General features: G+C 42.8%; 1 protein-coding gene across 2 annotated transcripts; it reads left to right on the top strand.

Annotated features, from left to right (window-relative positions):
- The first annotated feature begins 117 nt into the window (after positions 1–117).
- On the top strand, positions 118–27029 carry LOC139581345 (protein phosphatase Slingshot homolog 3-like). Of its 2 annotated transcripts, none has more exons than XM_071410997.1 (17): positions 118–274; positions 846–1014; positions 2777–2814; positions 3039–3225; positions 3922–4037; positions 4181–4249; positions 6260–6325; positions 7635–7817; positions 10424–10517; positions 10891–11019; positions 11522–11568; positions 11693–11839; positions 12064–12264; positions 13866–14037; positions 23260–23607; positions 23719–23817; positions 23892–27029. In XM_071410997.1, exons 2-17 carry the CDS (start codon positions 967–969, stop codon positions 24084–24086), a joined length of 2139 nt encoding a protein of 712 aa, XP_071267098.1. In that variant the 5' UTR covers positions 118–274; positions 846–966; the 3' UTR covers positions 24087–27029. The 2 variants fall into 2 exon arrangements, with proteins under 2 accessions (XP_071267098.1, XP_071267096.1); XM_071410995.1 differs by having other exon boundaries at positions 118–278; positions 853–1014.
- Positions 27030–27661: the final 632 nt, after the last annotated feature.

Raw genomic sequence — 27661 nt, 5'->3', positions numbered from 1 at the left:
AAAAGTAAAACAACATCATTTTGAGAGCGATTAGGATATTCTTTATAATATAAATCGTGTCCTTTCCCCTTTAAGAGAACCATTCCTCCATGCCCCTCCTTGTAAGGGTATGTTTACTTTTCCGTGCCTATATGTTTTCTTCCTGGTTCCATTAAATAGTAAACTCTCCTTGACTTTGGATATCAGAGTGGAGCAACTTTTGCCAAAGCGAATTATTAAAAATAGCTGTCTATCGAAGCTGACTGCGTGTGAGGGAGAAGCGTCCAAATACAAAATAAGTAGGCATTTTGTCGGAAGCAAGGAATAGAGGAACTCTTGCTCGATCGTTCTCTATCACTTTCACGCTTGTTTTTAGCTAGCTAGCATATGGATCAGTTGCCTATCGACTGTAAATTACGTCCTGACTAGTTTGTTAGCTGGCACAGCTTGTTGATTTGTAGTCGATCAACAGCACTGTCAACTCAAACATAATTGATGTCTTCCATATGACATCAACTCCATGTTCTAGCTTCTCAAATGTTGGTATTTTTCAGACACGACTAGTTAGCTAGCTATTGTTTAATTGTAACTACTATATATATATATATATATATATATATAATGTTTTGGGGGGATCTTTGCGTGTGATGTGCACTCGAGCGCAGTATAGCACACGATTATTTCATAACCATACGTGGACATTGTGAAGGAATGCTTGGCATGTCACTACAATGGCTATCTTCCATGTGATGCCTAACTATAACGTTACGTTTCAAATGTCCATTTGCGTCTCCTCCAATATCTAGGTTGTCTGCAGAGCATACTGTATCTTTAGAAACGGGTATTTGATAATCCGCTCCAACTACGTTCCAGATTTGTGATTACATCCTCGCCACCACGCCCACCCTACCACATATTTGAGGGACCCCCCTGCCCGCGTCTCGCAAGGCGCTTGTGAAGAACCTGCGGACCGAGCCGTGCATTGCTATGGCTCTGCTGACCCTGCACCGGCCCCCGTCCATCTCCACGGCTCCGGTGAGTCCCCTTCCCGCGCACATCTCAATGTAGAAATACTAGATTTTTTATTTTCCATGACATTGCCTTCACCTCATAACACTGTGCGATTTGATGCACTGGCTACACCTGCTATTGCCTATTCATCCAGAATATATTTTCTTTGATTTAATGAACAACAATCATTGCCTGAAGCTGTCAAGTGTCCTGCTTGATGTATTTATTATATTCTCGATGTCATCATGGCATTGTACCCTTGTGGGTGTCAAGGGTCTTTGATGCTCCCTGGTAGAGAAGATGGCATAGCCTCTGGAAGTAGGGATACTGAGGGTGCTTCAGCACCCCCTGATAAATCACAATAAAAAAATAAAAAATATATGTTTTGTTATTTAAAATAGTTTAATATATTGTTCCACAAAATTAGTGCTCTAGGCCTTTATTACTCCTGTATGAGCGGAGAAAACTACTCGTCAGCAGAGCGGAGAGCTATTTCGTACCCCCGTGCCCCACGCCTCAAAATATTTCCTCTGCACCCCCCCAGACAAATGTCAGCACCCCCACCCCAAAACATCGGCCATGCAGCAATAAAGCAGATAACTAGAGGGCACAACATGCCATAGATCAGTTCTTCCCAACCCTCTCCTCGTGGACCACCCAACATTTCACATATGTGTTGTAGCCCTGAACTGGCACACCTGATTCAATTAGTCAAGGGCTTGGTGATAGTTGACTAATTGAATCGGGTGTGATTTAAGGTCAAGGTACATTATGTCACAGTGTATCTGTATTTGTGGGTGACTACAGTAGTCAAATCTACTCCTGCTGCCTAACCCTTGATTCCACCACACAGACAGTGTTCCAAATGGTAACACTCATCCTCCTTATGTCCTTATCATTTCTCCCCTCACTCTTTCTGTATTTATCTTTCACTTCTCTTTAAACATTTTAGAGCAACTTTAACAGGCTCATTTAAACGTTGTTAATTCCAAGGCCTCTTTGGTATGTTACGAGTGTGCCAATACATCAGGCAACAGTTTCACTTTTCCCCCCCCCCCCCCCCGCATTCCACTGTCATTGAGTCTTAAATCTCTACTACTGTTAGTTCCTTTTTTTTCTTCTCCTTCACTCCTCCTTTGTAACCCACAATGCTCCTCTCCTGTCCTCTCCTGTCCTCTCCTCGTCTCCAGCACCCCTCTACTCTTTTTTTTCGTGTCTGTCTAGACATGTCAGTTGCATAACAGGTAATGTTACTGTCTCAAGTTTCACTCACTCACACTGCTAACCCCCACTCCCTCATGCATTCTGTTCTTACTCTTTTTTCCCCCCCCTCTCTGTTGTCTTTTCTATTCCTCTGTTTCTTATCCCCGTCTCCCTCCTTTCTCTGTGTCCCTCGGTTTTTTAACTTCCGTAGTTGTTTCCTCTGCCTCTTATCTTTGTAGCTGCACATTTTACAAGTGATCCTGCTCATTCTTTCAGGACACGCCACTTTAGATTTCTGCTGTAATCAATGGAATGACTCTATAATTAAAGAGGTTTGTCACTCTGTAATCAGCGGACTTCATCATGTAACAAAAGATGACATATTTATCAGATTGTAGATTTTCACAGTGAAGAGTTTAGCCTGGTCCCAGATCTGTTTGTGTTCTTGCCAACTTCATTGTGGTCATTGTCAAGTGAAGTTTGGCATGGCAATGATTGACAGGGAGTTTGCATGATAGCCCAAACAGACTGGCACTGGCTAAAGGGTTAGTGAATTAATCATCTTTCAAATTATTTCTTGAAGGATGAAAGCATTCCAAGAAGAGGGAGACTTCAGAAAAGGTATACTTTTTGTTGTTGTTGGCCTTTTGGTTGTGAATTAAATGTTTCTATAGTTTGGATAAAATAACTACAGTTGTGATATGTATGTTGTGAACATTTGAACTTGCAGAGAAAATGTTTTTAATATATAAATATATTTTTACAACCATTCCTGCACAATAACATAATATACAGTTTCACAGTAATTCATAATACAGGAATAATAATTAAATCCCCCATAACAGGGAGAGCTTTGCTCTGGTCAAGGGGGCCGTCCTTCTCTTGGAAGGAGAGAGGGAGGAGCCTCATGAAGAGACATCACCCAATCACTCTCCTTCACCCCTGAAGCTGGGGGGCGGAGCTTCAGACACACAGCACAGACATCTGCATGCCATGGTGTCATTACTAAGACCAGAGGACACTATCAAACTGGTGAGACCCATCAGCTGTCACATGACCACCGGTAGAATGTATAGAATAAGCATACAATGGATAGAACCGGCATTGTGTGACGGTTTAAACTTGGGTCATCTGTAGTCTGCATACCACAACACTGTGTTAGTGCTTAGATAATGCAAGTCTTCAGGTCTCTCATCAGCCAGGGTTACTCATCACTGTTACGTGCTTCACCAAACCACTTCTGTTACAATTGCATGACAATAACAGGCGCGATACACTGAGTAATGTCATGTTAAAAGCATCTACTAATGGGTCACATTCATGTAATGCTTTTCACTAGGTCTCAAAGCTCCTTACATTATAGCAAGGATGGTATCTCACCCTATACACCACCACCATGTAACATCCTAGATCTGGTACCAGATCTGTTCGTGCTCTTGCCAACTCCATTGCTCGTTGTCAAGCCCAAACATGTTTGGCATAACAAGGAGTTGGCGTGATGGTACACACAGACTGGCACTCATCCACTAGTAACATTCACCTACACATTCATAAATGCCCTTTACCCCTCTCTCACCCCTTATTATGCTTAACCGTTCGCTTATCCCACTGTTCTTCCCTCTCCTTCCTACCTCCCTCTCTCCTTCCTACCTCCCTCTCACCTCCCCCTCCCTCTCTTCTCCTACCTCCCCCTCCCTCTCTCCCTCCTACCTCCCCCTGTCCTTGCAGGCAGTGAGGTTGGAGTCAGTGAGTCCAGTCAGAGTGAGGTATCTGATCGTGGTCTCCACCCTCGGTAACAAACAGGAGAGCATTCTCCTGGGCATGGACTTCCCCGACACAGACAGGTGTGTTCCATGCTGTAACCATTAACATGTTTCCATGGATACATCAGATGGGTCTAGACTAGAGAACGACTTGTGTTAAAAATAAATCTAGTAAATGTTGCCAAAACCGAGGGATGAAAACAGTCTGTCTCTGTGTCTTTCAGTGATCAGTGTACTATCGGTATGGTTGTGCCCATATGGAGTGCCACACAAGTGTACCTGGACGGAGATGGGTAAGAAGTGGGAGAAAACCCACTGCCGTTAGAAACAGAGAGAAAAATTGATGGATTCCCTGAGTGCAGGAGTCAAATGAGGAAACTAGGAAATAGCTAGCTGAGCCTGTTCCACGGTTGGCCTGGCATCTTGGAGGCTGGCCAGACATAATAATACTAATGAGTAATCTCTCTCTGTTTATGTACGTGAATTACATCTGTTTCTGTCACTATGTCGCCCCTTATGTCAACACTTTTAACATCTGCATTCATCACATACAGTGCATTTGGAAAGTATTCAGACCCTTTGACTTTTTCCACGTTTTGTTACGTTACAGCCTTGTTCTAAAATGGATTAAATAAAATTCTCATCCATCTACACACAATACCCCATAATGACAAAGCAAAAATAGGTTTTAGAAATGTTTGCAAAAATAAGAAGGAAATATCACATTTGCATAAGATTTCAGATCCTTTCCTCAGTACTTTGTTGAGGCACCTTTGGCAGTGATTTACAACCTAGAGTCTTCTTGGGTATGACGCTACAAGCTTGGCACACCTGTATTTGGAGAGTTTCTCTCATTCTTCTCTGCAGATCCTCTCAAGCTCTGTCAGGTTGGATGGGGAGTGTCGCTGCACAGTTATTTTCAGGTCTCTAGAGATGTTCAATCGGGTTCATGTCCAGGCTCTGGCTGGGCCACTCAAGGACATTCAGAGACTTGTCCCGAAGCGACTCCTGCGTTGTCTTGGCTGTGTGCTTAGGGTCGTTGCCCTCTTGGAAGGTGACCCTTCGCCCCAGTCCTGAGCACTCAAGGATGATCAATGGAAACAGGATGCACCTGAGCTCAATTTTGAGTCTTATAGCAAAGGGTCTGAATACTTATGTAAATTAGGTTTTAAATTTGTAATACATTTGCAAAAATGTCTAAACCTGTTTTCGCTTTGTCATTATGGGGTATTGTGTGTAGATTGATGAGGAAAATGTTTATTTAATCAATTTTAGAATTAGGCTGTAACGTAACAAAATGTTGTAAAAGTCATTGGCTTTGAATAATTTCCGAATGCACTGTAAGTACTTTATAAAGGTTTGCTAACAATGTGTTGACTGTGAAGTTTATATTTGAATAATTTCCGAATGCACTGTAAGTACTTTATAAAGGTTTGCTAACAATGTGTTGACTGTAAAGTTTATATAGTGCTTTTGGCTGTTCTGGGATGTGGTCAGGATTGTGTTGCTCATTGACCTGAGTGTGCAGGAGTGTCGGCTCAAGCAAGAAGTTTCATTTTACCACAGATCTAGGATCAGATTACTCCACCTCCGATCTTAACTAGGAGTATGAAAGAGCTTTTGAGGACATGTTCAGATCTGGAGCTAAATAAAACCCCAGAAACAGCATTAGAGTTTTGATTTTGTAGCCCTGCCTGTTCTGTGTAGTTGTAATGTATAGATAATATGTAGGGTTGGGCTCTATCCAGATTTTCATACCGTTTCTGTACTATACTGGGGTACACGGTATTACCATAAGTGCGTACAAGGGGCGCTAATTAGTCAATTATAATAATAATGACACAAATATTTGTCTCACAACACAATTTAGGCAACAGGGATCTTTATCCAAGAGGGAATTTAATGTCTCTGCTGTAACCAAGAAGCTTGATCTTGACATCTAGACACTTAGCTAGCAAGTTAGCAAACCAAATATATAGCTGGAGCCCTGAACTGGATATCATTTATTTGACACATCTTAGACTTCTTATAGTTGTACTCAACTTTTATATTTTTTTGTATTTTTTTAAACGGTATTGAAAATTATACTGGCTGTATTTTGAAATACCCCGTTAAATGGTATATTCGGCCAAGTCTAGTAATAGGGCTCACATGCTGTGTGTCTGTTTGATACAGACGGTCTTTGATCTGACACTCACACCCACAGACTGGTTTTCTGCCATCAGCAGGCTCACACAGTTAACAGTGTTCTCATTCTCACACCATCTGTCTTGCACACGTTCTCTCTCAATCTCCCTCCTCAGTGGGTTCAGTGTCACGTCAGCAGAAGAGACAAGAATCTTCAAGCCTGTTTCCATACAGACCATGTGGTAGGTTTTATTCAAGCCTGTTTCCATACAGACTGAGTGGTAGGTTTTATTCAAGCCTGTTTCCATACAGACTGAGTGGTAGGTTTTATTCAAGCCTGTTTCCATACAGACTTTTATTCTGTTTCCATAAAGTAAACACACACACACAATATTCCTTTTCAGTACTGTAATAGAATGACCTAGAACCTCTACGCTTTCATCTGTCATGGCCTTGCCACTTCCCCTGTCTAGATCCTGCAGGGGTGGGCAACTCCAGTTGTCGAAGGGCCTTATTGGTGTCACACTTTTTCAGTGGTGTAAAGTACTTAAGTAAAAATACTTGAAAGTACAACTTAAGTAGTTTTTTGGGGTATCTGTACTTTTAGATTTTTGACTACTTTTACCTAAATACATTCCTAAAGAAAATTATGAACTTTTTACTCCATACATTTTCCATGATACTCAAAAGTACTTATTACATTTTGAATGGTTAGCAGGACAGAAAAGTTGTCTAATTCACACACTTAACCAAGAAAACATCCCTGGTCAATCCTACAGCCTCTGATCTGGCAGACTCACTAAACACATGTTTCGTTTGTAAATGATGTCTGAGTGTTGGAGTGTGCCCCTAGCTATCGGTAAAAAAAAATTAATCTAAGAAAATGGTGCCGTCTGATGCCAATTTTTCTCCCCAATTTCGTGATATCCAATTGGTAGTTAGTCTTGTCCCATCATTGGAGGAAACACCGTACAAACTGGCGTCCTGTGTCAGCGTGCATGCGTCCGGCCCGCCACAGGAGTCACTAGAGTGGCCAAACCCTCCCCTAACCCGGACAATGCTGGGCCAATTTTGTACCGCCTCATGGGTCTCCTGGTTGCGGCCGCCTGCGACACAGACCGGGATCGAATCCGGATCTGTAGTGACGCCTCTAGCGCGGCGATGCAGTGCCTTAGACCGCTGTGCCATTCAGGAGGCCTACTTTTGATACTTAAGTACATTTTAGCAATTACATTTACATTTGATACTTAAGTATACCTAAAACCAAATACTTTTAGACTTTTACTCAAGTAATATTTTACTGGGTGACTTTTACTTGAGTAATTTTCTATTAAGATATCTTTACTTTTACTCAAGTATGACAATTGGGTACTTTTTCTCCATCCCTAGCCAACACAGCTGATTAATCAAATTGCATTCTAAACTGAAGATCATGATTAGGTGATTATTGGAGTCAGGTGTGTTAGCTGGGGCAAAACTGTGACACCAATCAGGCCCTCAAGGACAGGAATTGCCCACCCCTGCGCCTAATGTGTCTGTCGCTGTCCCCAGGTCAGTGTTGCAGGCGCTGCATGGCTGTTGTGAACGGGCGGTGAAGGGTGCAGTGATTCCAGGCTGTGGGCTGGACTGGGCCCAACACTACTATGGGCATTTGGAGTCTAATCGCCTCTGTCTAAACGAGTGGGGAGCCATGACAGGCCTGGAGTCAATTAGGAGGGACAGCGCCGGACAGAGGTGTGTGCACGTGTCTCTCTATTTATTTTTGACACCCTAGGGGGCGCGGCAATGCTGCCTGACCCTGAGCTCACCTGCGTGAATTGTTTGTTTATATTGTCTGTTTTTATAGTTATATCGTTACATTTTGTTTCGTTTTATCGACATCTAAGTGTGTCGCACGTTTAACAGTGTATATTGTTCGTGGCATGTGGGACGACCTTAATCCTAATCGCAGTAAAATGCGGAAAACTTTACAATCATTACCGGAGGTTGTAGAGATTCAGTGAGTAAATCAACCACCATCACCTACTCATGAGTTTATGTTCTCTTTCCGAGATAAAGTTCACACTCCAAAACAGCATTGCCTTGCCTGATGGTTGTTCTACAAAGTCAAAAAGGGGAACTAAGAGGCGAGGCTCAAGAGGTGGAACAGAGTATGGAGGCGGGGAAGCCGTCACCCGCTCCCGAGAAAACTCACACCCAAACAGCATTACCTTGCCCGATGATTGTTCTACACAAAGTCAAAAAGGGAAACTAAGAAGAAGCGAGGCTCAAGAGGTGGTAACAGGAACAGAGTACGGAGGCGGGGAAGCCAACACCTGTTCCTGATACCACCTCTTGAGCCCTGTGAAATGTGCGGTCATTAAATAACAAACTGGATGAGTTAGCGGCAGGGGCTACATTTGAAGAGGACTGTAGGGGAAGTAATTTAATCTGATTTACAGAAACGTGGCTCAAGCAGGACCAGGCTGTATCACGACCGGTCGTGATTGGGAGTCCCATAGGGCGGCGCACAACAGGCCCAGCGTCGTCCGGGTTTCGCCGGTGCAGGCCGTCATTGTAAATAACAATTTGTTTTTAACTGACTTGCCTAGTTAAATGTGAACATTGATGGATACACTGTCTTTAGAGCAGATCGAGACAAAACGTCACAAATCAATGTATCTTTGTAGATAATACTTGGGCCACGATGTGTAATGTGATTGGACAAGGGTGCACCAGGCACCCATTCGGAACATTCTATCTACCACACGAGTTTGGACAAATTACCATTATTCTGGTCTATGTGCCTGGACCTAGGATAAAGTGGAGCAGAGGTTCTGTACATGCAAGACAAGCATGGGAAGGGCTTAATGCAATGATGGGAAGAAAATGGAGAATAATATGGCAGACTGTTCAACCTTTGTAAACGACCTACACTGGTTTTGTTAGAGACGAATGTAAACAAATAGGTGCGAGTATCCCCAAATCCTCTCCTGTCCAGATAAGAGAACGAGGTGGCCTCATGCTTGTTAAATATTAAGCCACACAAAGCACCAGGCCCAGACGGACTATGGGGCAAAGTACTGTAGGTCTGCGCCGACTGGCTCAAGGGAGTGCTCACACGACTGTTTCAACTCCTGATGAGAACCTGTACAGTGCCAAAATCCTGGAAGGTGTCGACCATTGTACCGGTGCCTAAGAAGTCAGGGGCCAAATGACTTTCGACCTGTGGCCCTCACACCACTTTTGGACAAATGCATGGAAAGGGTTGTTAGTAAGCACCTTAACCTTTCCATAGCAGATCAACTGGACCTGTTAGTTTGCTATTGGGCACAGAGGGGGACTGAGGATGCTACCCTGACATTGGTGAACATGGTGGCTAGTAAGCTTCAACATGCAAAATCACATTTTATTTATTGATTTTAGTTCAGCTTTTAATACAATGCAAATACACACTGCTGAAACGACATTCAGGTCCAGTAATCAACGGAGGCCTCACAGGTTGGATGAAGAACTTTTTAACTGACCGCCTACAGAGGGTCCTCATGAATGGAGCCCCCTCTGTTGAACTGACCCTGAACACGGGTGCCCCAGGTGTGTCCTTTCACTGTTCTCTATCTACACTAATGAGCTGAAGATCCAAGGAAGCAATGTGAGCCTTTTCAAGTATGAGGATGACATGGCTCTGGTAGAACTCTGTATTTAAAAAAATAAATAAAAACAAGGTAACGCCTGTTCTTAATCAGGAAATTAAAGGGGTTTGGGGTCAGCCAGGATGTTCTGGAGAGGGTGTACAGCAGCTTGGTGCATCCTCACGTTCAATATGACCGCCTGGTAATCTGAGCGTGACGAGCAAAAGCAAATTGACCAGAATAGTAAACACAGCCAGCAAAGTAATTGGTCGATCACAAGCACATTTGAGCATTCTCTTCCACAAGGCAACCAAAAAGAAGGCACCGGCTGTCGTTGGCGACCCCTCCCACCCTCAGTTTGAGAGGCTTCACTCTGTCCGGCACTTCAGAATGGCCAAGAAGAACGTGTTCAAACATTAATTCGTACCTTGTGCTGTTGGACGACAAAATGCAAAGTAAATTGTATCGGTATATGTACTTATCTATCCAGTGTAGTTGGGACAGCGGTCGGTTGTGAGTGAATGTATTAATGTCCTCTGTTAGTGTACAACATGATGGACTGACTGGTTTAAATGTGTATGATGTGAGAATGTATGTGTATGTGATTATTTTAATGGAAAGTGATGCCAAAGAAAAATGTCCATCCTGGATGGACAAAGTTTTATTCTATGTTTGTGTGTTGGTGAACTGTAAGGGGAAGCGGGTAGTGATACTCTTGTCTCTGCACAGCTCGACGGAGAGGGTGTCTGTGGAGAGGCAGATCAAAGAGGAACTCCGAGACATCATGAGAACAGAGGACCTGGAGAACATCACCTCCAAACAGGTACCACAGAGAAGGACAAGACGATGGGATGTTATATATTGGAACAAGCCCCAAAGTATGCAAGAAGACCAATACTTGTCACGGACAAACAATGGCTGACATAGCTGTCTGAAATACAAGTAGAAGTAAATCAATTATCTGGTAATATAGAGGCAGTCTGTCTACAGTCTGTGACCTAAATTAATGACTTTAAGAGTCTTGTGTCCGGATCTATGACACCTCACTTGTAACACAAGCCAATTAAACCAGCCAAGTCACAACCAGAGCTCAACAGCCCCTTATAACCTCATGGATGGATTGAATTCCCAGAGGGAGCAAACATGGTGTTGTGCTGTTGATCAGTTGGCCATCCTCTTCCTGTCTCCTTCCCCAGGTCCGCAGTGCCCTGGAGACCAGGATAGGCATGGATATGAAGAACTACAAGGAATACATCGACAATGAAATGATGGTCACCATGGCGCAGATGGACAAGCCCTCCAAAATATTTGACTATTTGTACCTGGTGAGTCCCATCTGACTGTCACATTTGACGTCTTGGCTTATACCACTCAGCAGTAGCCCCTAACCACAGCTCTGGAATCAGATGCCACTCAGCAGTAGCCCCTAACCTTAATTATGAGGTTGTAAAGAATATATGACACTGGACCAGTTAAGTTGTAAGGAAATCTCCTCAGAGCTGACCATGACAGGAAGTACATTTTTAAATGTTTACATTTGAGTCATTTAGCAGACGCTATTATCCAGAGTGACTTCCAGTAGTGAGTGCATAGTTCATACATTTTGGTATTGGTCCCCCCGTGAGAATCAAACCTACAACCCTGGCAGTGTATGCGCAATGCTCTATCAACTGAGCCACAGGGGATGTGTGCTGCAACCAAGAGTATGTCGCATGACTCGAACTTCCCTTTTCAGAGCCTAGTGTTTACAGCTGTTGAATATAAAGCTCTGGCCCTCTAGTGTCCTCTCGTCTTCAGTGAATAAGGCTCTGTCTCTCTCTCTTTTAGGGGTCTGAGTGGAATGCTGCCAACTTTGAGGAGCTACAGAAAAACAAGTAAACCTTTCATTTACTGTGTTGGTGTGCGTGTGCTCTTGTTATTGACTTGTATAAGGTGCGTGCAAACGAGCAAGCCAAAGTGTGTGGTTGCTGGGTAACTAAGTTTCTGCCGATGTTTCAGTGTGGGCTACATCCTGAACATTACGCGGGAGATCGATAACTTCTTCCCAGAGTCCTTCAGCTACATGAACATCAGGGTGTACGACGTGGAGGCTACAGACCTGCTGTCACACTGGAAAGACACATACACCTTCATCAACACAGCCAGGTAGTTCCACCCTCCTCCCCTCTCTCTCCTATACGTTCTCCCTGCATTGTACTCTAACGATATGGCTTTGACATAGATTAGTTTTTTCTATAAATATTTTTTTACTGTTTGAATGTTTTGTAACTTTGTGCCCCCCTGGATAAACCAGCGACAGTCGCACAATGATGACACTCCATCAGTAGTCGCACAATGATGACACAACCCCTCTCTTTCCCCCCATACAGGCAGAGTGGCAAGGCGGTGCTGGTGCACTGTAAGATGGGCGTGTCTCGCTCTGGGTCCACGGTGGTGGCGTACGCCATGAAGCAGCAGCGCTGGCCCCTGGAGGTGGCTCTGTCCTACGTCAGGGACCGCAGGCCCATTGTCCAGCCCAACGTCGGCTTCATGAAGCAACTCCACACCTACAGCGGCATCCTTAACGCCAGGTCAGCATATTCATTTATCGTGTTTGGTTTGTGTGTGTGTGTGACATTATTATTTTTTATTTCACCTTTTATTTAACCAGGTAGGATAGTTGAGAACAAGTTCTCATTTACAACTGCAACCTGGCCAAGATAAAGCACAGTAGATTGACACATACAACAACACAGTTACACATGGAATAATCAAACATACAGTAGAAAAAATAAGAAAGTCTATATACAGTGTGTAAATGAGGTAAAATAAGGGAGGTAAGGCAATAAATAGGCCATGGTGGCGAAGTAATTACAATATAGCAATTAAACACTGGAATGGTAGATGTGCAGAAGATGAATGTGCAAGTAGAGATACTGGGGTGCAAAGGAGCAAGATAAATAAATACAGTATGGGGATGAGGTAGTTGGATGGGCTGTTTACAGATGGGCTATGTACAGGTGCAGTGATCTGTGAGCTGCTCTGACAGCTGGTGCTTAAAACTAGTGAGTGAGATATGAGTCACCAGCTTCAGTGATTTTTGCAGTTCGTTCCAGTCATTGGCAGCAGAGAACTGGAAGGAAAGGCAGCCAAAAGAGGAATTGGCTTTGGGGGTGACCAGTGAGATATACCTGCTGGAGCACGTGCTACGGGTGGGTGCTGCTATGGTGACCAATGAGCTGAGATAAGGCGGAGCTTTACCTAGCAAAGACTTGTAGATGACCTGGAGCCAGTGGGTTTGGCGACGAATATGACGCGAGGGCCAGCCAACGAGAGCGTACAGGCCGCAGTGGTGGGTAGGATATGGGGCTTTGGTGACTAAACAGATGGCACTGTGATAGACTGCATCCAATTTGTTGAGTAGTGTTGGAGGCTATTTTATAAATGATATCGCCGAAGTCGAGGATCGGTAGGATGGTCAGTTTTACGAGGGTATGTTTGGCAGCATGAGTGAAGGATGCTTTGTTGCGAAATAGGAAGCCGATTCTAGATTTAATTTTGGTTTGGAGATGCTTAATGTGAGTCTGGAATGAGAGTTTACAGTCTAACCAGACACCTAGGTATTTGTAGTTGTCCACATATTCTAAGTTAGAACCGCCCAGGGTAGTGATGCTGGATGGGCGGGCAGTGATCGGTTGAAGAGCATGCATTTAGTTTTACTTGCATTTAAGAGCAATTGGAGACCACGGAAGGAGAGTTGTATGGCATTGAAGCTCTTCTGGAGGTTAGTTAAGTGTCCAAAGAAGGGCCGTAAGTATACAGAATGGTGTCCTCTGCATAGAGGTGGATCAGAGAATCACCAGCAGCAAGAGCGACATCATTGATGTAAACAGAGAAGAGAGTCGGCCTGAGAAATGAACCCTGTGGCACCCCCATAGAGACTGCCAGAGGTCCGGACAACAGGCCCTCCGATTTGACATACTGAACTCTATCAGAGAAGTAGTTGGTGAACCAGGCGAGGCAATCAGTTGAGAAACCAAGGCTGTTGAGTCTGCCAATAAGAGTGTGGTGATTGACAGAGTCGAAAGCCTTGGCCAGGTTGATGAATACGGCTGCACAGTATTGTCTCTTATCGATGGCGGTTATGATATCGTCGACATCACCTGTATGTTCACTGTACCCTCCATTCCAGTCAGCAGCGCCACAGCGCTCTCTGGAGGCGGATGTCGCGAGAGAAGAGAAAGAGGTCTGCTGCTTCACGCAGCAATGATGAGGAGGACGAAGAGGAGGAGAGTGACGAAGAGGAGGAGGAGGATGAAGAAGAGATGGAGAGTCCGGATGAAGTTGATGAGGCAGATAAAGAGGTAAAAGTTACAGAATGTTTATGGTTAGGATTAGTGCTGTGGTGAACATTACATATGGTCAGCTAGTAACTGTCATGCAAATGATTGCCGGTATCATGGTAATTGACCTCTAACATAAACACGTTAAGCATCTCCAAAGTATACAAACCGCTGATGTGCGCCTTTAGAACAACTACATTTTTTAAAGTCTAATAAATCCATTTAATATACACTGTCACAGTAAATCCATTATTTTAGGCAGGTCTTAAGAAACATGATATGAAGAAATGTATTTAAGAACAGAATTTCATATTCTGAGTTGGTCTACTGTATGTTATCTGGCTATGCGCCATGCCAATGGCAGCCATGGCTGTTCATTTAGCAGACAAGATATGCTTATAATTCCCGTGACATTATTTTATGGTTTTATATTAAGAAGACTATAAGTGAACATGGCTGAATAAAATACATTTTTCTCATACGATTGCCGAGGGAGTGAGGACATGAAGCGGCTGTTCTGTGTTTAGAGTAATAAGCTATCATGTGAAAGCTCAGTTTCTAGCCTAGACTGCACACGCTGTTAATTAGTCTCTCATTCACAAGTAATAATAGTCTCACCCATCGGACTATTCTATATTTAATATTGTCTTTACATATTAGGGCTATAACAAATGCAGTGCGTTCGGAAAGTACTCAGATCCCTGGACCTTTTCCACATTTTGTAACATTACAGCCTTATTCTAAAATGGATTAAATCGTTTTTTTTTTCTCATCAATCTACACACAATACCCCATAATGACAAAGCAGAAACACAGGTTTTTAGCAAATGTATAAAATAACTGAAATTACATTTTACATAAGTATTCAGACCCTTTACTCAGTACTTTGAAGCACATTTGGCAGTGATTTACAACCTAGTCTTCTTGGGAATGACGCTACAAGCTTAGCACACCTGTATTTGGGGAGTTTCTTCTCTGCAGATCCTCTCAAGTTCTGGCAGGTTGGATGGGGATTGTCGCTGCACAGCTATTTTCAGGTCTCTCCCAGAGATGTTTGATCGGGTTCAAGTCCGGGCTCTGGCTGGGCAACGCAAGGACATTCAGAGACTTGTCCCGAAGCCACTCTTGCATTGTCTTGGCTGTGTGCTTAGTTTCCTGTTGGAAGGTGAACCTTCAACCCCAGTCTGAGCGCTCTGGAGCAGGTTTTCATCAAGGATCTCTGTACTTTGCTCTGTTCATCTTTCCCTCAATCCTGACTAGTCTCCCAGTCCCTGCCACTGAAAAACATCCCCACAGCATGATGCTGCCACCACCATGCGTCACTGTTGGGATGGTGCTAGGTTTCCTCCAGATGTGACACTTGGCATTCAGGCCAAAGAGTTCAATCTTGGTTTCATCAGACCAAAGAATCTTGTTTCTCATGGTCAGAGTACTTTAAGTGCCTTTTTGGCAAACTCCAAGCGGGCTGTCACTTGCTTTTTACTTCTGTCTGGTCACTCTACCATAAAGGCCTGATTGGTGGAGTGCTGCAGAGATGGTTGTCCTTCTGGAAGGTTCTCCCATCTCCAGAGGAGCTCTGTCAGTGACCATCGGGTTCTTGGTCACCTCGCTGACCAAGGCCCTTCTCCCCCGATTGCTCAGTTTGGCCGGGCAGCCAGCTCTATGATGAGTCTTGGTGGTTCTAAATTTCTTCCATTTTAGAATGATGGAGGCCACTGTGTTCTTGGGGACCTTCAATGCTGCAGACATTTTTTGGTACCCTTCCCCAAATTTGTCTCGACACAATCCTGTCTCGCAAACTCTACAGACAATTACTTCAACCTCATGGCTTGGTTTTTGCTCTGACATGCACTGTCAACTGTGGGACCTTACATAGACAGGTGTGTGCCTTGCAAAATAATGTCCAATCAATTGAATTTACCACAGCTGGACTTCAATCAAGTTGTAGAAACAAACAGGAAGGACTAAGAACAAAGAGAGAACTATTGTAAAGTAGACTGTGTATAAGATGTATAAATTGAAGGTTAAAGCAGAAGTGTTTATTAGTTTACTCCAATTGGGGGATCGATGGTAGGGTTTGCGGGGAATAATAATAAAGGTATATTCTTTTAAATAGTATGTATGTCTATATAGGTATGTGTATATGTATGGATACGTGTATGGATATATATATTTACCAAAAAAATATGGGGGATTGGAAATGATGCAGACAATTACATTGATGGAAGCAACATTCTTTCTGCAATATTAAGCTGATCCACCCCTTAAAAAAAAAGTAATTTTTTTTATTTTATTTTTAAATAAATAAACAATTGTAGAAACATCTCAAGAGTGATCGATGGAAACAGGATGCACCGGAGCTCAATTTCAAGTCTCATAGCAAACGGTGTGAATACTTATGTAAATAAGGTATTTCTAAAAACCCGTTTTCACTTTGTTATTATGGGGTATTGTGACGTTATTATGGGGTATTGTGACGTCATTATGTGGAGATTGAGGGGGGAAAAATGTAATTTAAACCATTATAGAATAAGGCTGTAACTTAACTGAATTTTGAAAAAGTCAATGGGTCTGAAAACTTTCCGAATGCACTGCATGTGTGAAATTGGTGTTGATTAAAAATGAGCCATTATCAGCTGCATGGGCATGCCATCAGAATGCACTTGAATAGAGAATGTAGGACTCTTTTACCGAGTAGGCTACGCTATTGTAAAGCGATGCAATTTGTGCCTAATATTAGAAGTTGAGAAATAAATCAAGCCTGGTAGAGGCCATCAGAACTCTGTTTTCACACAAAGAAATGTTGCGCTATGACTCGGTTTGAGGGCACTTTTGCTCCAACCCGGTTCAGCTTATCAACCAGATAATTATGTTAGTCTCTGTTTTAAAAGGTATTTATCCATTTCGGGTGGGAAAGCCCTGGGTCCATTTCGGGTGGGAAAGCCCTGGGTCCATTTCGGAATGAGAACTGTAACTCTCCATTTATCCTCATTCAGATCAGGGAGTCATGTTAGCTTTCAAAAGTCTGCCTTTCAGACCCTCAAAATCAGCATTTTAATAGATCTGCGTTCCAACTAAACTGACATTTAATAGATGGGTTCACTTACTGCTCTAGTCTAGAATGCAGGAAAATACGGCTCCGTTCAAGAGGGTGCTATTTAAAACATTTTTCTTTACCCTATGTTATTATAATCACCTACAATAATTATTATATTAATCTTAACAATATTATAGTCTTTATACTTGAACTCGACAGTGTTGATGAAATACGAATGCAAAGAAATTGCCAGCCTTTGACCATTATTTCATTATGAATGAGATTTATTTGATTTCATTCATTTAATGTAACCACAATGTTCAGTTGAAATGACAGGCACTAATTGATACAATAGCAAATTCTCAATTCCATAATTTATATATCTGAGGAAGTGAAAACTCTAAATGTATTGGCTAGATCGCTAAATATATGCTACTAGTTACCTGTATAATATATTAATCTAACAGTTAATGGCCTAAACTTTGCAAGATACCCAATGATGCATATGTGTGCTTCCCGCTCCTTACAGTGCATTTGGAAAGTATTCGGACCCTAAAATACGTTCTCATAACGACAAAGCAAAAAAAGTTTTTTTTAGAAATATCTTATTTATTATATTTATTTATTATGTTTTTCTATCCTACTGTTCCACTCACTTGGAGCGTGGAGTTGTTTGAAGGATGGATGAGACATTTCGAATAATAGCGGTCTATTTAAATATAAAAATGTGGAACTTGACATTTAATTCCATGGTCAATACACGTACGTTTTCAGAATGCAACACATTTTTTTGGAGGTATGAAAAAAAAATTGAGCGTGGAAAAGGGCAGTATTCTACTATTGCAACTAGAGGTCGACCGATTAGGATTTTTCAACGCCGATACCGATTATTGGAGGACCAAAAAAAGCCGATGCCGATTTTATTTATTTTTTATATACATTTGTAATAATGACAATTACAACAATACTGAATGAACACTTTTATTTTAACTTAATATAATACATCAATAAAATCAATTTAGTCTCAAATAAATAAAACATGTTCATTTTGGTTTAAATAATGCAAAAATAAAGTGCTGGAGAAGAAAGTAAAAGTTTGCCATGTAAAAAAAGCTGACGTTTAAGTTTCTTGCTCAGAACATATGAAAGCTGGTGGTTCCGTTTAACATGAGTCTTCAATATTCCCAGGTAAGAAGTTGTAGTTATTATAGGAGTATTTCATATACCTTTGATTATTGGATGTTCTTATAGGCACTATAGTATTGCCAGCCTAATCTTGGGAGTTGATAGGCTTGAAGTCATAAACAGCGCAATGCTTGAAGCACAGCGAAGAGCTGCTGGCAAATGCAGGAAAGTGCTGTTTGAATGAATGCTTACGAGCCTGCTGTTGCCTACCATCGCTCAGTCAGACTGCTCTATCAAATCATAGACTTAATATAATAGCACACAGAAATATGAGCCTTAGATCATTAATATGGTAAAATCCAGAAACTATCATTTAGAAAACTAAACGTTTATTCTTTCAGTGAAATACGGAACCGTTCCGTATTTTATCTAACGTGTGGCATCCCTAAGTCAAAATATTGCTGTTACATTGCACAACCTTCAATGTTATGTCATAATTATGTACAATTCTGGCAAATTAATTACGTTCTTTCTTAGGAAGGAATGGTCTCACAGTTCGCCATGAGCCAGGCTGCCCAAACTGCTGCATATACCCTGACTCTGCTTGCACAGAACGCAAGAGAAGTGACACAATTTCCCTTGTTAAAAGAAATTCATGTTACCACGCAATATTAACTAAATATGCAGGTTTAAAAATATATACTTGTGTATTCATTTTAAGAAAGGCATTGATGTTTATGGTTAGGTACGTTGGTGCAACGACAGTGCTTTTTTTTTGCGAATGCGCTTGTTAAATCATCACCCGTTTGACGAAGTAGGCTGTGATTCGATCATAAATTAATGGGCACCGCATCGATTATATGCAACGCAGAACAAGCTAGATAAACTAGTAATATTATCAACCATATGTATTGATGTTAGAGGGACAATAGAACGCAGAGTTACCAGGCCATTAGCGACTTAACGACCATTAGTAGCCTACGCAACCTGCTAACGCCCATCAGCGCCTTTTATTTACAGAGAACCGTTTTGGAGTAGCCTAGTTACCTTGACTTAATGGTCACGTGGGATTTGACTGCGGTCATTTTTATTTAACCTTTTTTATTTTACTAGGCTAGTCAGTTAATAACAAATTCTTATTTACAATGACGGCCTATCAAAAGGCCTCATGCGGGGACGAGGGCTGGGATTAAAAATAAAGGACAAAACACACATGACGACAACACTACATAGAGACCTAAGACAACAACATAGCATGGCAGCAACACAACATGACAACAATATGGCAGCAACACAACATGACAACAATATGGTAGCAACATGGCAGCAGCACAAAACATGGTACAGACATTATTCGGCACAGACAACCAAGCACAAAGGGCAAGAAGGTAGAGACATCAATGCATCACGCAAAGCAGCCACAACTGTCAGTAAGAGTGTCCATGATTGATTCTTTGAATGAAGAGATTGAGAGAAAACTGTCCAGTTTGTTGCAGGTCGTTCCAGTCGCTAGCTGCAGCGAACTGAAAAGAGGAGCGAACCAGGGATGTGTGTGCTTTGGGGACCTTTAACAGAATGTGACTGGCAGAACGGGTGTTGTATGTGGGTTATAAGGGCTGCAGTAGATATCGGGGGGGGGGGGCGCCTAAGAGGGTTTTATAAATGAGCATCAACCAGTGGGTCTTGCGACGGGTATACAGAGATGACCAGTTTCCAGATGAGTATAGAGTGCAGGGATGTGTCCTATAAGGAGCATTGGTGGCAAATCTAATGTCCGAATGGTAAAGAACATCTAGCCGCTCGAGAGCACCTTTACCTGCCGATCTATAAATTACTTCTCCGTAATCTAGCATGGGTAGGCTGGTCATATGAATCAGGGTTAGTTTGGCAGCTGGGGTGAAAGAGTGATTACGATAGAGGAAACCAAGTCTAGATATTAATTTAGCCTGCAGCTTTGATATGTGCTGAGAGAAGGACAGTGCACCATCTAGCCATACTCCCAAGTACTTGTATGATGTGACTACCTCAAGTTTTAAACCCTCAGAGATAGTAATCACACCTGTGGGGAGAGGGGCATTCTTCTTACCAAACCACATGACCTTTGTTTTGGAGGTGTTCAGCACAAGGTTAAGGGCAGAGAAAGCTTGTGGGACACTAAGAAAGCTTTGTTGTAGAGTGTTTAACACAAAATACGGAAGGGGCCAGCTGAGTATAAGACTGTATCGTCTGCATATAAATGGATAAGAGAGCTTCCTACTGCCTGAGCTATGATGTTGATGTAAATTGAGAAGAGCGTGGTGCCTAGGATTGAGCCTTGTGGTACACCCTTGGTGACAGGCAGTGGCTGAGACAGAAGATATTCTGACTTTATACACTGCTCTCTTTGAGAGAGGTAGTTGGCAAACCAAGCCAAAGACCCATCCGAGACACAAATACTCCTTAGCCGGCCCACAAGAATAGAATGGTCTACTGCAGGTATTCCCAAACTGGGGAATGGTGTCGGGGGTACGCCAAATTAAAAAAATATATATATTATTTTTTTTATCACATTTTCAAACAGTGCATTTCATGTTTTCCAACGGGGCTATACATTTTGGATGAGTTTTTCACCTGAGTAGCCTCGTTCCACTGCCAAAAATAAAATGAAACCATCTAGTGTTCAGCGAATTAACACAATGTCAAATACAGGTAGCCGAGTCAAATAATTAACATCCAATCACATTAACTGTTACACTCTTGCGGGAAACATTCACTCTTGCACAGACATTTAGAAACGAAACATGACAATTTGTAAAATAAGCCACGGGAGTTTTTTGAGCGAGAATAAAGATGACTTTCGAGTAGTAAGACCTGTATAAAAGCAACAGATACCATTTTAATAAGGGGCTGGAAGCGTCTTATATGGTGAGCTACTGAGTGGCTAGGACAGGCAAGCCCCATACTATTGTGGAGTACTTAATTCTTCCTGTTGCTGAGGATATGGCTGGGGGAAAAGGCCCAAAAAACTATACAGACAATGAGTTCATCAAACACTGTTTCACAACACATCAGTGACCTAGCATGAGATGTTTTGAAACAATTACTGCTTTGCATACAAGCCAGTGAATTATATGCGTTACAGCTGGATGAGTCAACAGATGTGGCGGGCCTGGCACAGCTCCTGGTATATGCTCGGTACATTTATGGGGGGGTCAATTAAGGAAGACATCCTCTTCTGCAAACCACTGGAAACCAGGACAATATGAGAGGATATTTTTAAAGTACTGTACAGCTTTGTGAAATCAAATGGACTTTGGTGGTCAAGATGTATTGGTATCTGTACTGATGGCGCAAAAGCCATGACGGGGAGACATAGTGGAGTGGTAACGAGCGTGCAAGCAGTTGCTCCCGATGCCACTTGGGTACACTGCAGCATCCACCGAGAGGCTCTTGCAGCCAAGGGAATGCCTGACAGCTTGAAAGACGTTTTGGACACTACAGTGAAAATGGTTAACTTTGTTAATAAGCAAGGCCTCTGGACCCATGTATTTTCTGCATTATGCAATGATATGGGCAGCGACCATGTAACGCTTTTACAACATACAGAAGTGCGCTGGTTATCAAGTGGCAAAGTATTGATGTTTTCTTTTTAATTGAGAGATGCGCTTAGTTTTGTTTACTGACCATTTTCACTTGTCTGACTGCTTGCATGATGACGAGTTTTTCACACGACTGGCCTATCTGGGTGTTTTTTTTTTCTCGTCTGAATTATCTGAATCTAGGATTACAGGGACTCTCCGCAACTATATTCAATGTGCGGGACAAAATTGAGGCTATGATTTAAGAAGTTGGAGCTCTTTTTTTGTCTGCATTAACAAAGACAGACAACACACAGGTCTTTCCATCATCGTATGAATTTTTTTTTTCTGTGTGCAAATGAACTCGAGCTTACAGACAATGTCAAATGTGATATAGCGACGCACCTGAGTGAGCTGGATCCGCAATTACGCAGGTACTTTCCCGAAATGGAGAACACAAACTGGATTCGTTATCTCTTTCATGCCCTGCCTCAGTCCACTTCCCGATATCTGAACAAGAGAGCCTCATCGAAATTGAAGCAAGCAGTTCTGTGAAAATTTAATCAGAAGCCACTGACAGGCTTCTGGATTGGGCTGCGCTCAGTTTCATCGTGCCATTAAGACACTGATGCTCTTTGCAACCACGTACTTATGTGAGATTGGCTTCTCGGCCCTCACTAGCATGAAAACTAAATACAGGCACAGACTGCGTGTGGAAAATGATTTAAGACAGACTCTCCAATACAAACCAACATTGCAGAGTTGTGCATCCTTTCAAGCACACCCTTCTCATTAACCTGTTGTGAGTTACTCAGAATTTATGAAAAAATAAGGTTTTATATGTAAAATGGCTAAATAAAGAGCAAAATTATTAGTGCCCTGGTCCTATAAGAGCTCTTTGTCACAACCCGGCTCGTGGGAAGTGACAAACTCGCACTCATTCTAATGTTTAATAAATGTATTGTGGTGTGTGTATGGGGCAGGCTTACAATGATGGCAAAAAAACATTTGAGTGTGCTGACCCTGGTGCTAGAGGGGGAACGCAACTGGAGGTTGAATGTTTGAAGGGGTACGGGACTATAAAAAGTTTAGGAACCACTGGTCTACCATATCAAAAGCTTTGGCCAAGTCAATAAAAATAGCAGCACAACATTGCTTAGACTCAAGGGCAATGGTGACATCATTAAGGTCATTACTCGTGACAGTCACCGTAACAGCCCTAGTTAGGATGATATTGTCAAGATTACATTTACATTTACATTTAAGTCATTTAGCTGACGCTCTTATCCAGAGCGACTTACAAATTGGAAAGTTCATACATATTCATCCTGGTCCCCCCGTGGGGAATGAACCCACAACCCTGGCGTTGCAAGCGCCATGCTCTACCAACTGAGCCACACGGGACCACAGTACCAAGATCCGGATTATTTGTCCCACACGGGACCAAGATCCGGATTATTTGTTTTTTGTGAATCCTTTGAGGTGCAATCAAAAGACTTCTCTCTCAATCTCTGTTTTGACTAGGTATTTGAAGAGCCTGCCCCCAAGGTTGAGACTGACGCAGACGCCCCACGCACGGAATCGGCCGCCCCACGCACGGAATCGGCCGCCCCCCCCACGGACCCGGCCGCCCCCCCCACGGACCCGGCCGCCCCCACGGACCCGGCCGCCCCCCCCACGGACCCGGCCGCCCCCCCCACGCCGGCCGCCCCCCCCACGGACCCGGCCGCCCCCCCCACGGACCCGGCCGCCCCCCCCACGGACCCGGCCGCCCCCCCCACGGAACCGGCCGCCCCACCCACGGAACCGGCCGCCCCACCCACGGAACCGTCTGCAGCCAATCCCCTCATCACTGTACACGACAGTGACAAGGTGGGCAACCTCTCAAGTGACATGACAAAACCTTCTCTAACATTTTATATTACATTGAACCAATGTCAAAACCAACCTGTTTATCCATCTTTAATATCCTCCCTCCTCTAGGCGTCCTCTCAGAGCCCCAGTCGCAGTGGCAGGATGAACCTCTTCTCTCTCATGCAGTCCATCAACGAACTGGACAATGAGGACCTAAGGAATGAACAGGTAAGAGGTGTAAGAGAAAAGAAAGGAACCATTTTTCCTACCCTTTCTTACCTTTTTATTATTGGGCGATGTAGATTGCCAACAGTCACCGGCGGTCTCCAGGGCAGCGGAGGCAGAGTCATGGACGGAAGGGCCTCATGCATCAGAGGGCCCATGTGGATGTTTCACCTGAGCCAAGCAGCCTATCAGATCCCAGAAAATGTGAAGGGGCGGGGCCAAGTAAACCTGGGTCCAGGGAAGGAGATACCAAGATGATGGAAGGGCGGTAGAGGGGGAGAGAGAAGGGGAGAATGGATGGAGAAAGAGAAGCCTAGAGTAGACACTAATAGGAAGAGATTAAATGTTCTGCCTTCTTTCAAGCTATAAACATGAATCACCCAAAGGTATTTATATACATCATACTACTTAAGCCTTGTTCACACTGCAGGCCTTAAAGCTAAAATCAGTGTTTTTCAATTCTGTTTTGGAATACTGACTGTCCAAACAGCAAGTTACAAGTGACCAAATCAGATTTGTGTTTGTTCAGACAGCAGGCATTTGCTTACATGGCTACACTAGTTGTCATAGTAATGATGGGTGTGTGCGCGCGGTGGTGTAGGCTGATTGGTGGTGTAGCAATGAGTCCTTTTTGACTAGCCAAAGCAGTCAACTAGCACATTCACTAATTTGTTTGTAAACAATTAACAAGCTCGTTAGCTACCATGTTCTTGTCAAACTGTCAACAGAGTGGCTAGCAAGCAACAAGATATGCCAAATGAGTCTAAAAACCATTAGCGGGCAAATAAATCCGATTTGACTGTTCAGACAAGTTGCATGGCCAGGAATCTGATTAGTACCTGATTTCAACCCACCTACGAAGGTGTTTTGAAATATGTTTCTGTTCATACTGCAGGAAAAAGAACAGATTTGAATCGTATATGCATTTTTTTTTTGTTACTTCAAACTGCCAATGTGAACAAGGCTTTAGACTCCCAACTATCATAGCGTTATACACGGAGTATACAAAACATTCATTGGGGAATGGACTCTACAAGCTGTCAAGCGTTCCCACAGGGATGCTGGCAAATGTTGACTTCAATCCTCGCCACAGCTGTGTCAAGTTGGCTGGATGTCCTCAAACACAGGAAACTGTTGAGTGTGAAAAATCCAGCAGCGTTGCAGTTCTTGACACTCAAACCGGGGTACCTGGCACCTGGCACCTTACACCGTTCAAATGCACTTAAATATTTTGTTTAGCTGATTTCACCCACTGAATGGCACACAAACACAATCCTCGTCTCAAAAATCCTTCTTTAACCTGTCTCCTCCCCATCATCTACACTGATTTGAAATGGTGACATCAATAAGGGATCATAACTTTCTCCTGGATTCACCTGTCATGGAAAGAGGTGTTCCTAATGTTTTGTGTACACTGTATAATTTGATTATTTAAGCGTTATTCCTTTTGCACAATATTTCCTTTTTGGTTCTTTTAATATATCACAAACTGTTCCCCAACACATTTACACTCCATTGGTAGTGATGGCTCACTTTGTTTTATGTCACTGCAGTATTACGACACCAATAATTATGTGTACGACCAAAGCTTAGTATTTCTGGTTAGACTTACCTACTGTCACTGAAGTACATTATCATACCGCATGTGTAGTGTGCCCTCCTTCTCTCATGACCTATGACCTCTATGGTTTCATGATATCTATGCAATAATTCATTTGTATTCTCTGAATTTGAGGCTGCCAGTTCAGGTTGTGTATTTTAAGTGCCCTTATTTTATGGATTTTCTTTTTTTAAAACGCACATACAAGCTAGATCTTTTTACTTTATGAAAATGGCATGCTAATTCATGCTGGCTCAATGATCCAAAACTTGAATTTTCTCACTGAGGTTTCAAAATAGTAAATAGTGACTGTTTTAAGCTGTGTTATTATTCTGGACCAATTCATGACCAATCCAAGGACACCAGACTGTGACAATGTGTTCCTCTGTGCCAATGAACTTTCTGTCCTTGAGTTTTAGGGCCCAATTCAATCAGATCTGCTTCAGCAGACAGCCGCGTAGCTAATGTTTTGACGGTGTTGGAGGTGGAACTGCGTTAGAGCTGTCAAATTCACAACTGGCTCCCAGCATGCAGTCGCATTAAGAAAAAACCCATGCAGACTTGTTTACAAGTTCGAACACTGGAATGTGAGATGTAATCTACACCTTGATTACGCTGATAGAAATCCTCATTATTTTGTTTAATGATTTTTCAATTTGAGCGTAATTATTTCTATATAGCCTTCACTTTCTCATTCTGAACTTCTAACGTGAGTGCGGCGGATGTGGCTTTGTTACAATGATCGAGCAGCTGCTCACTGACTTGACAGTTCCACTCACCTGCGACACCACCAAAACATCCGCTAAGCGGTTGCCTGCTATCGCCCGTTAACGCTTGAACTGATTGAATGTAGGCCTTAATCTAAAGACAACAGATTTGAGGATCATTAGAAAACTCGTACCCTCTTTTTAAATCTTGGGTGTTAAATCCCTTTAAATTATTGGAGATGTTTTAATTTTTTTAAATATTTCGCTGTCGTTCCACAAATAGCCTTGCTGTAAGAGTGCCTTGGACGTGGGACCCAAATAACCAAGTTATTACCCGAATACACAGACCCTGATTTAAAGTATTTATAATATCTACGGTATATTGCTATTTCTCTGAGCTGGTGGCTGTTTTTCATATTGATTTAAAGTCTTGTCTTGTTCCTTGCTTGAATGGGATTGTGTTATGTAGCTACTTGCATTGAATGCGTTCCTCTGTGTATGTCCTCTGACTTTGATGATGACCAGCGTGCATGTTAGCATGATGTTGGTCAGGTTAAAGTAGGGTTTTTGTGTCTATTTTGGAGTTTTGAGAGGTTTGAGGTAGTTTTGGCATTATGGTAAGTTTCGGAACTTTCCTCAGTTAAACTGAATGGTTCTTCCGCTCTTCATGCTGATTTCTTTATCGATCCAATGGTTTTTAAAGTCTTCAGCTGGCTGTGTTTTTATATTCATCATTGAAACCTTCATCCCATTGACACTGCCTGAGCCAACCTCTGCTGTTATGCAATCAAATTGATCAATGACCTGTATCTGTCATTGTTCTGGATAAGTGTTATCTCCCCCACTGTTTTCAGCACATTTGTTTACAGATATACTGTATGAGTGAATAAATGTTTCAGAGTAACCAATGTCATGTTCATTTGTCTGCCTTTTTTTTTTTTTTTTTACTTTTCTGTGTACAACAAACGGGGGAAAAATGATATTTTGTTGGATTGGCTAAGAGCCTTTAGTTATGTTGATATTTACATAATACTAGTATAATGGAAACTTTTGGCCCCGATGAATTGTCGTGGTTCAGAGTAACTCCCTCTTTCATCGCTGTCCGAAACGACAACCTGGGAAGAAAAAGAAATGAAAAAAGTGATTAACATATCTCCCTAAACACAACCCCAAACAACATGAAGCCTGTTGTCACATATGGATGACTTGACAGTCCTTTGGTCAAAATCCCTAAACCATTTGATACTGCCTCTATGTACTGTCTCAAACATCCGCCTGTACTTACAGCATCAGAGCGGTACTGCCAGGGGATGTGTCTGTACACCATCCTAATGATGCCAGCCTGACACCTCGCTGCCACACAACGGGTGAACAAGCTCACGCTTCAGGGCCCACTCTTTGGTGGAACATGACAGCACAGGAACTGGATCACTGTTGACAAACACCTCTGTTGTCATGTGGTGCTGGGAGCGCGAGAACACCAACCTGAAGGAAATGGGGGGTAGAGGTGGAGAAGCAAGGGATGACAGATGTAGAGAAG

The sequence above is a fragment of the Salvelinus alpinus genome, chromosome 7 (genome assembly GCF_045679555.1).
Source record: "Salvelinus alpinus chromosome 7, SLU_Salpinus.1, whole genome shotgun sequence".
NCBI lineage: Eukaryota > Metazoa > Chordata > Actinopteri > Salmoniformes > Salmonidae > Salvelinus > Salvelinus alpinus.
Note: the sequence above shows the minus strand (reverse complement) of the source record. Positions and strands in the feature narration are given on the sequence as shown.

Bases quoted from the DNA above. Each gene is read 5' to 3' on its own strand.
- LOC139581345 (XM_071410997.1), top strand. From the start codon at position 967: ATGGCTCTGCTGACCCTGCACCGGCCCCCGTCCATCTCCACGGCTCCG. The intron at 7,818-10,423 runs GTGTGTGCACGT...GTCTCTGCACAG, and splicing joins AGGGACAGCGCCGGACAGAG to CTCGACGGAGAGGGTGTCTG. The intron at 23,818-23,891 runs GTAAGAGGTGTA...TGGGCGATGTAG, and splicing joins AGGACCTAAGGAATGAACAG to ATTGCCAACAGTCACCGGCG.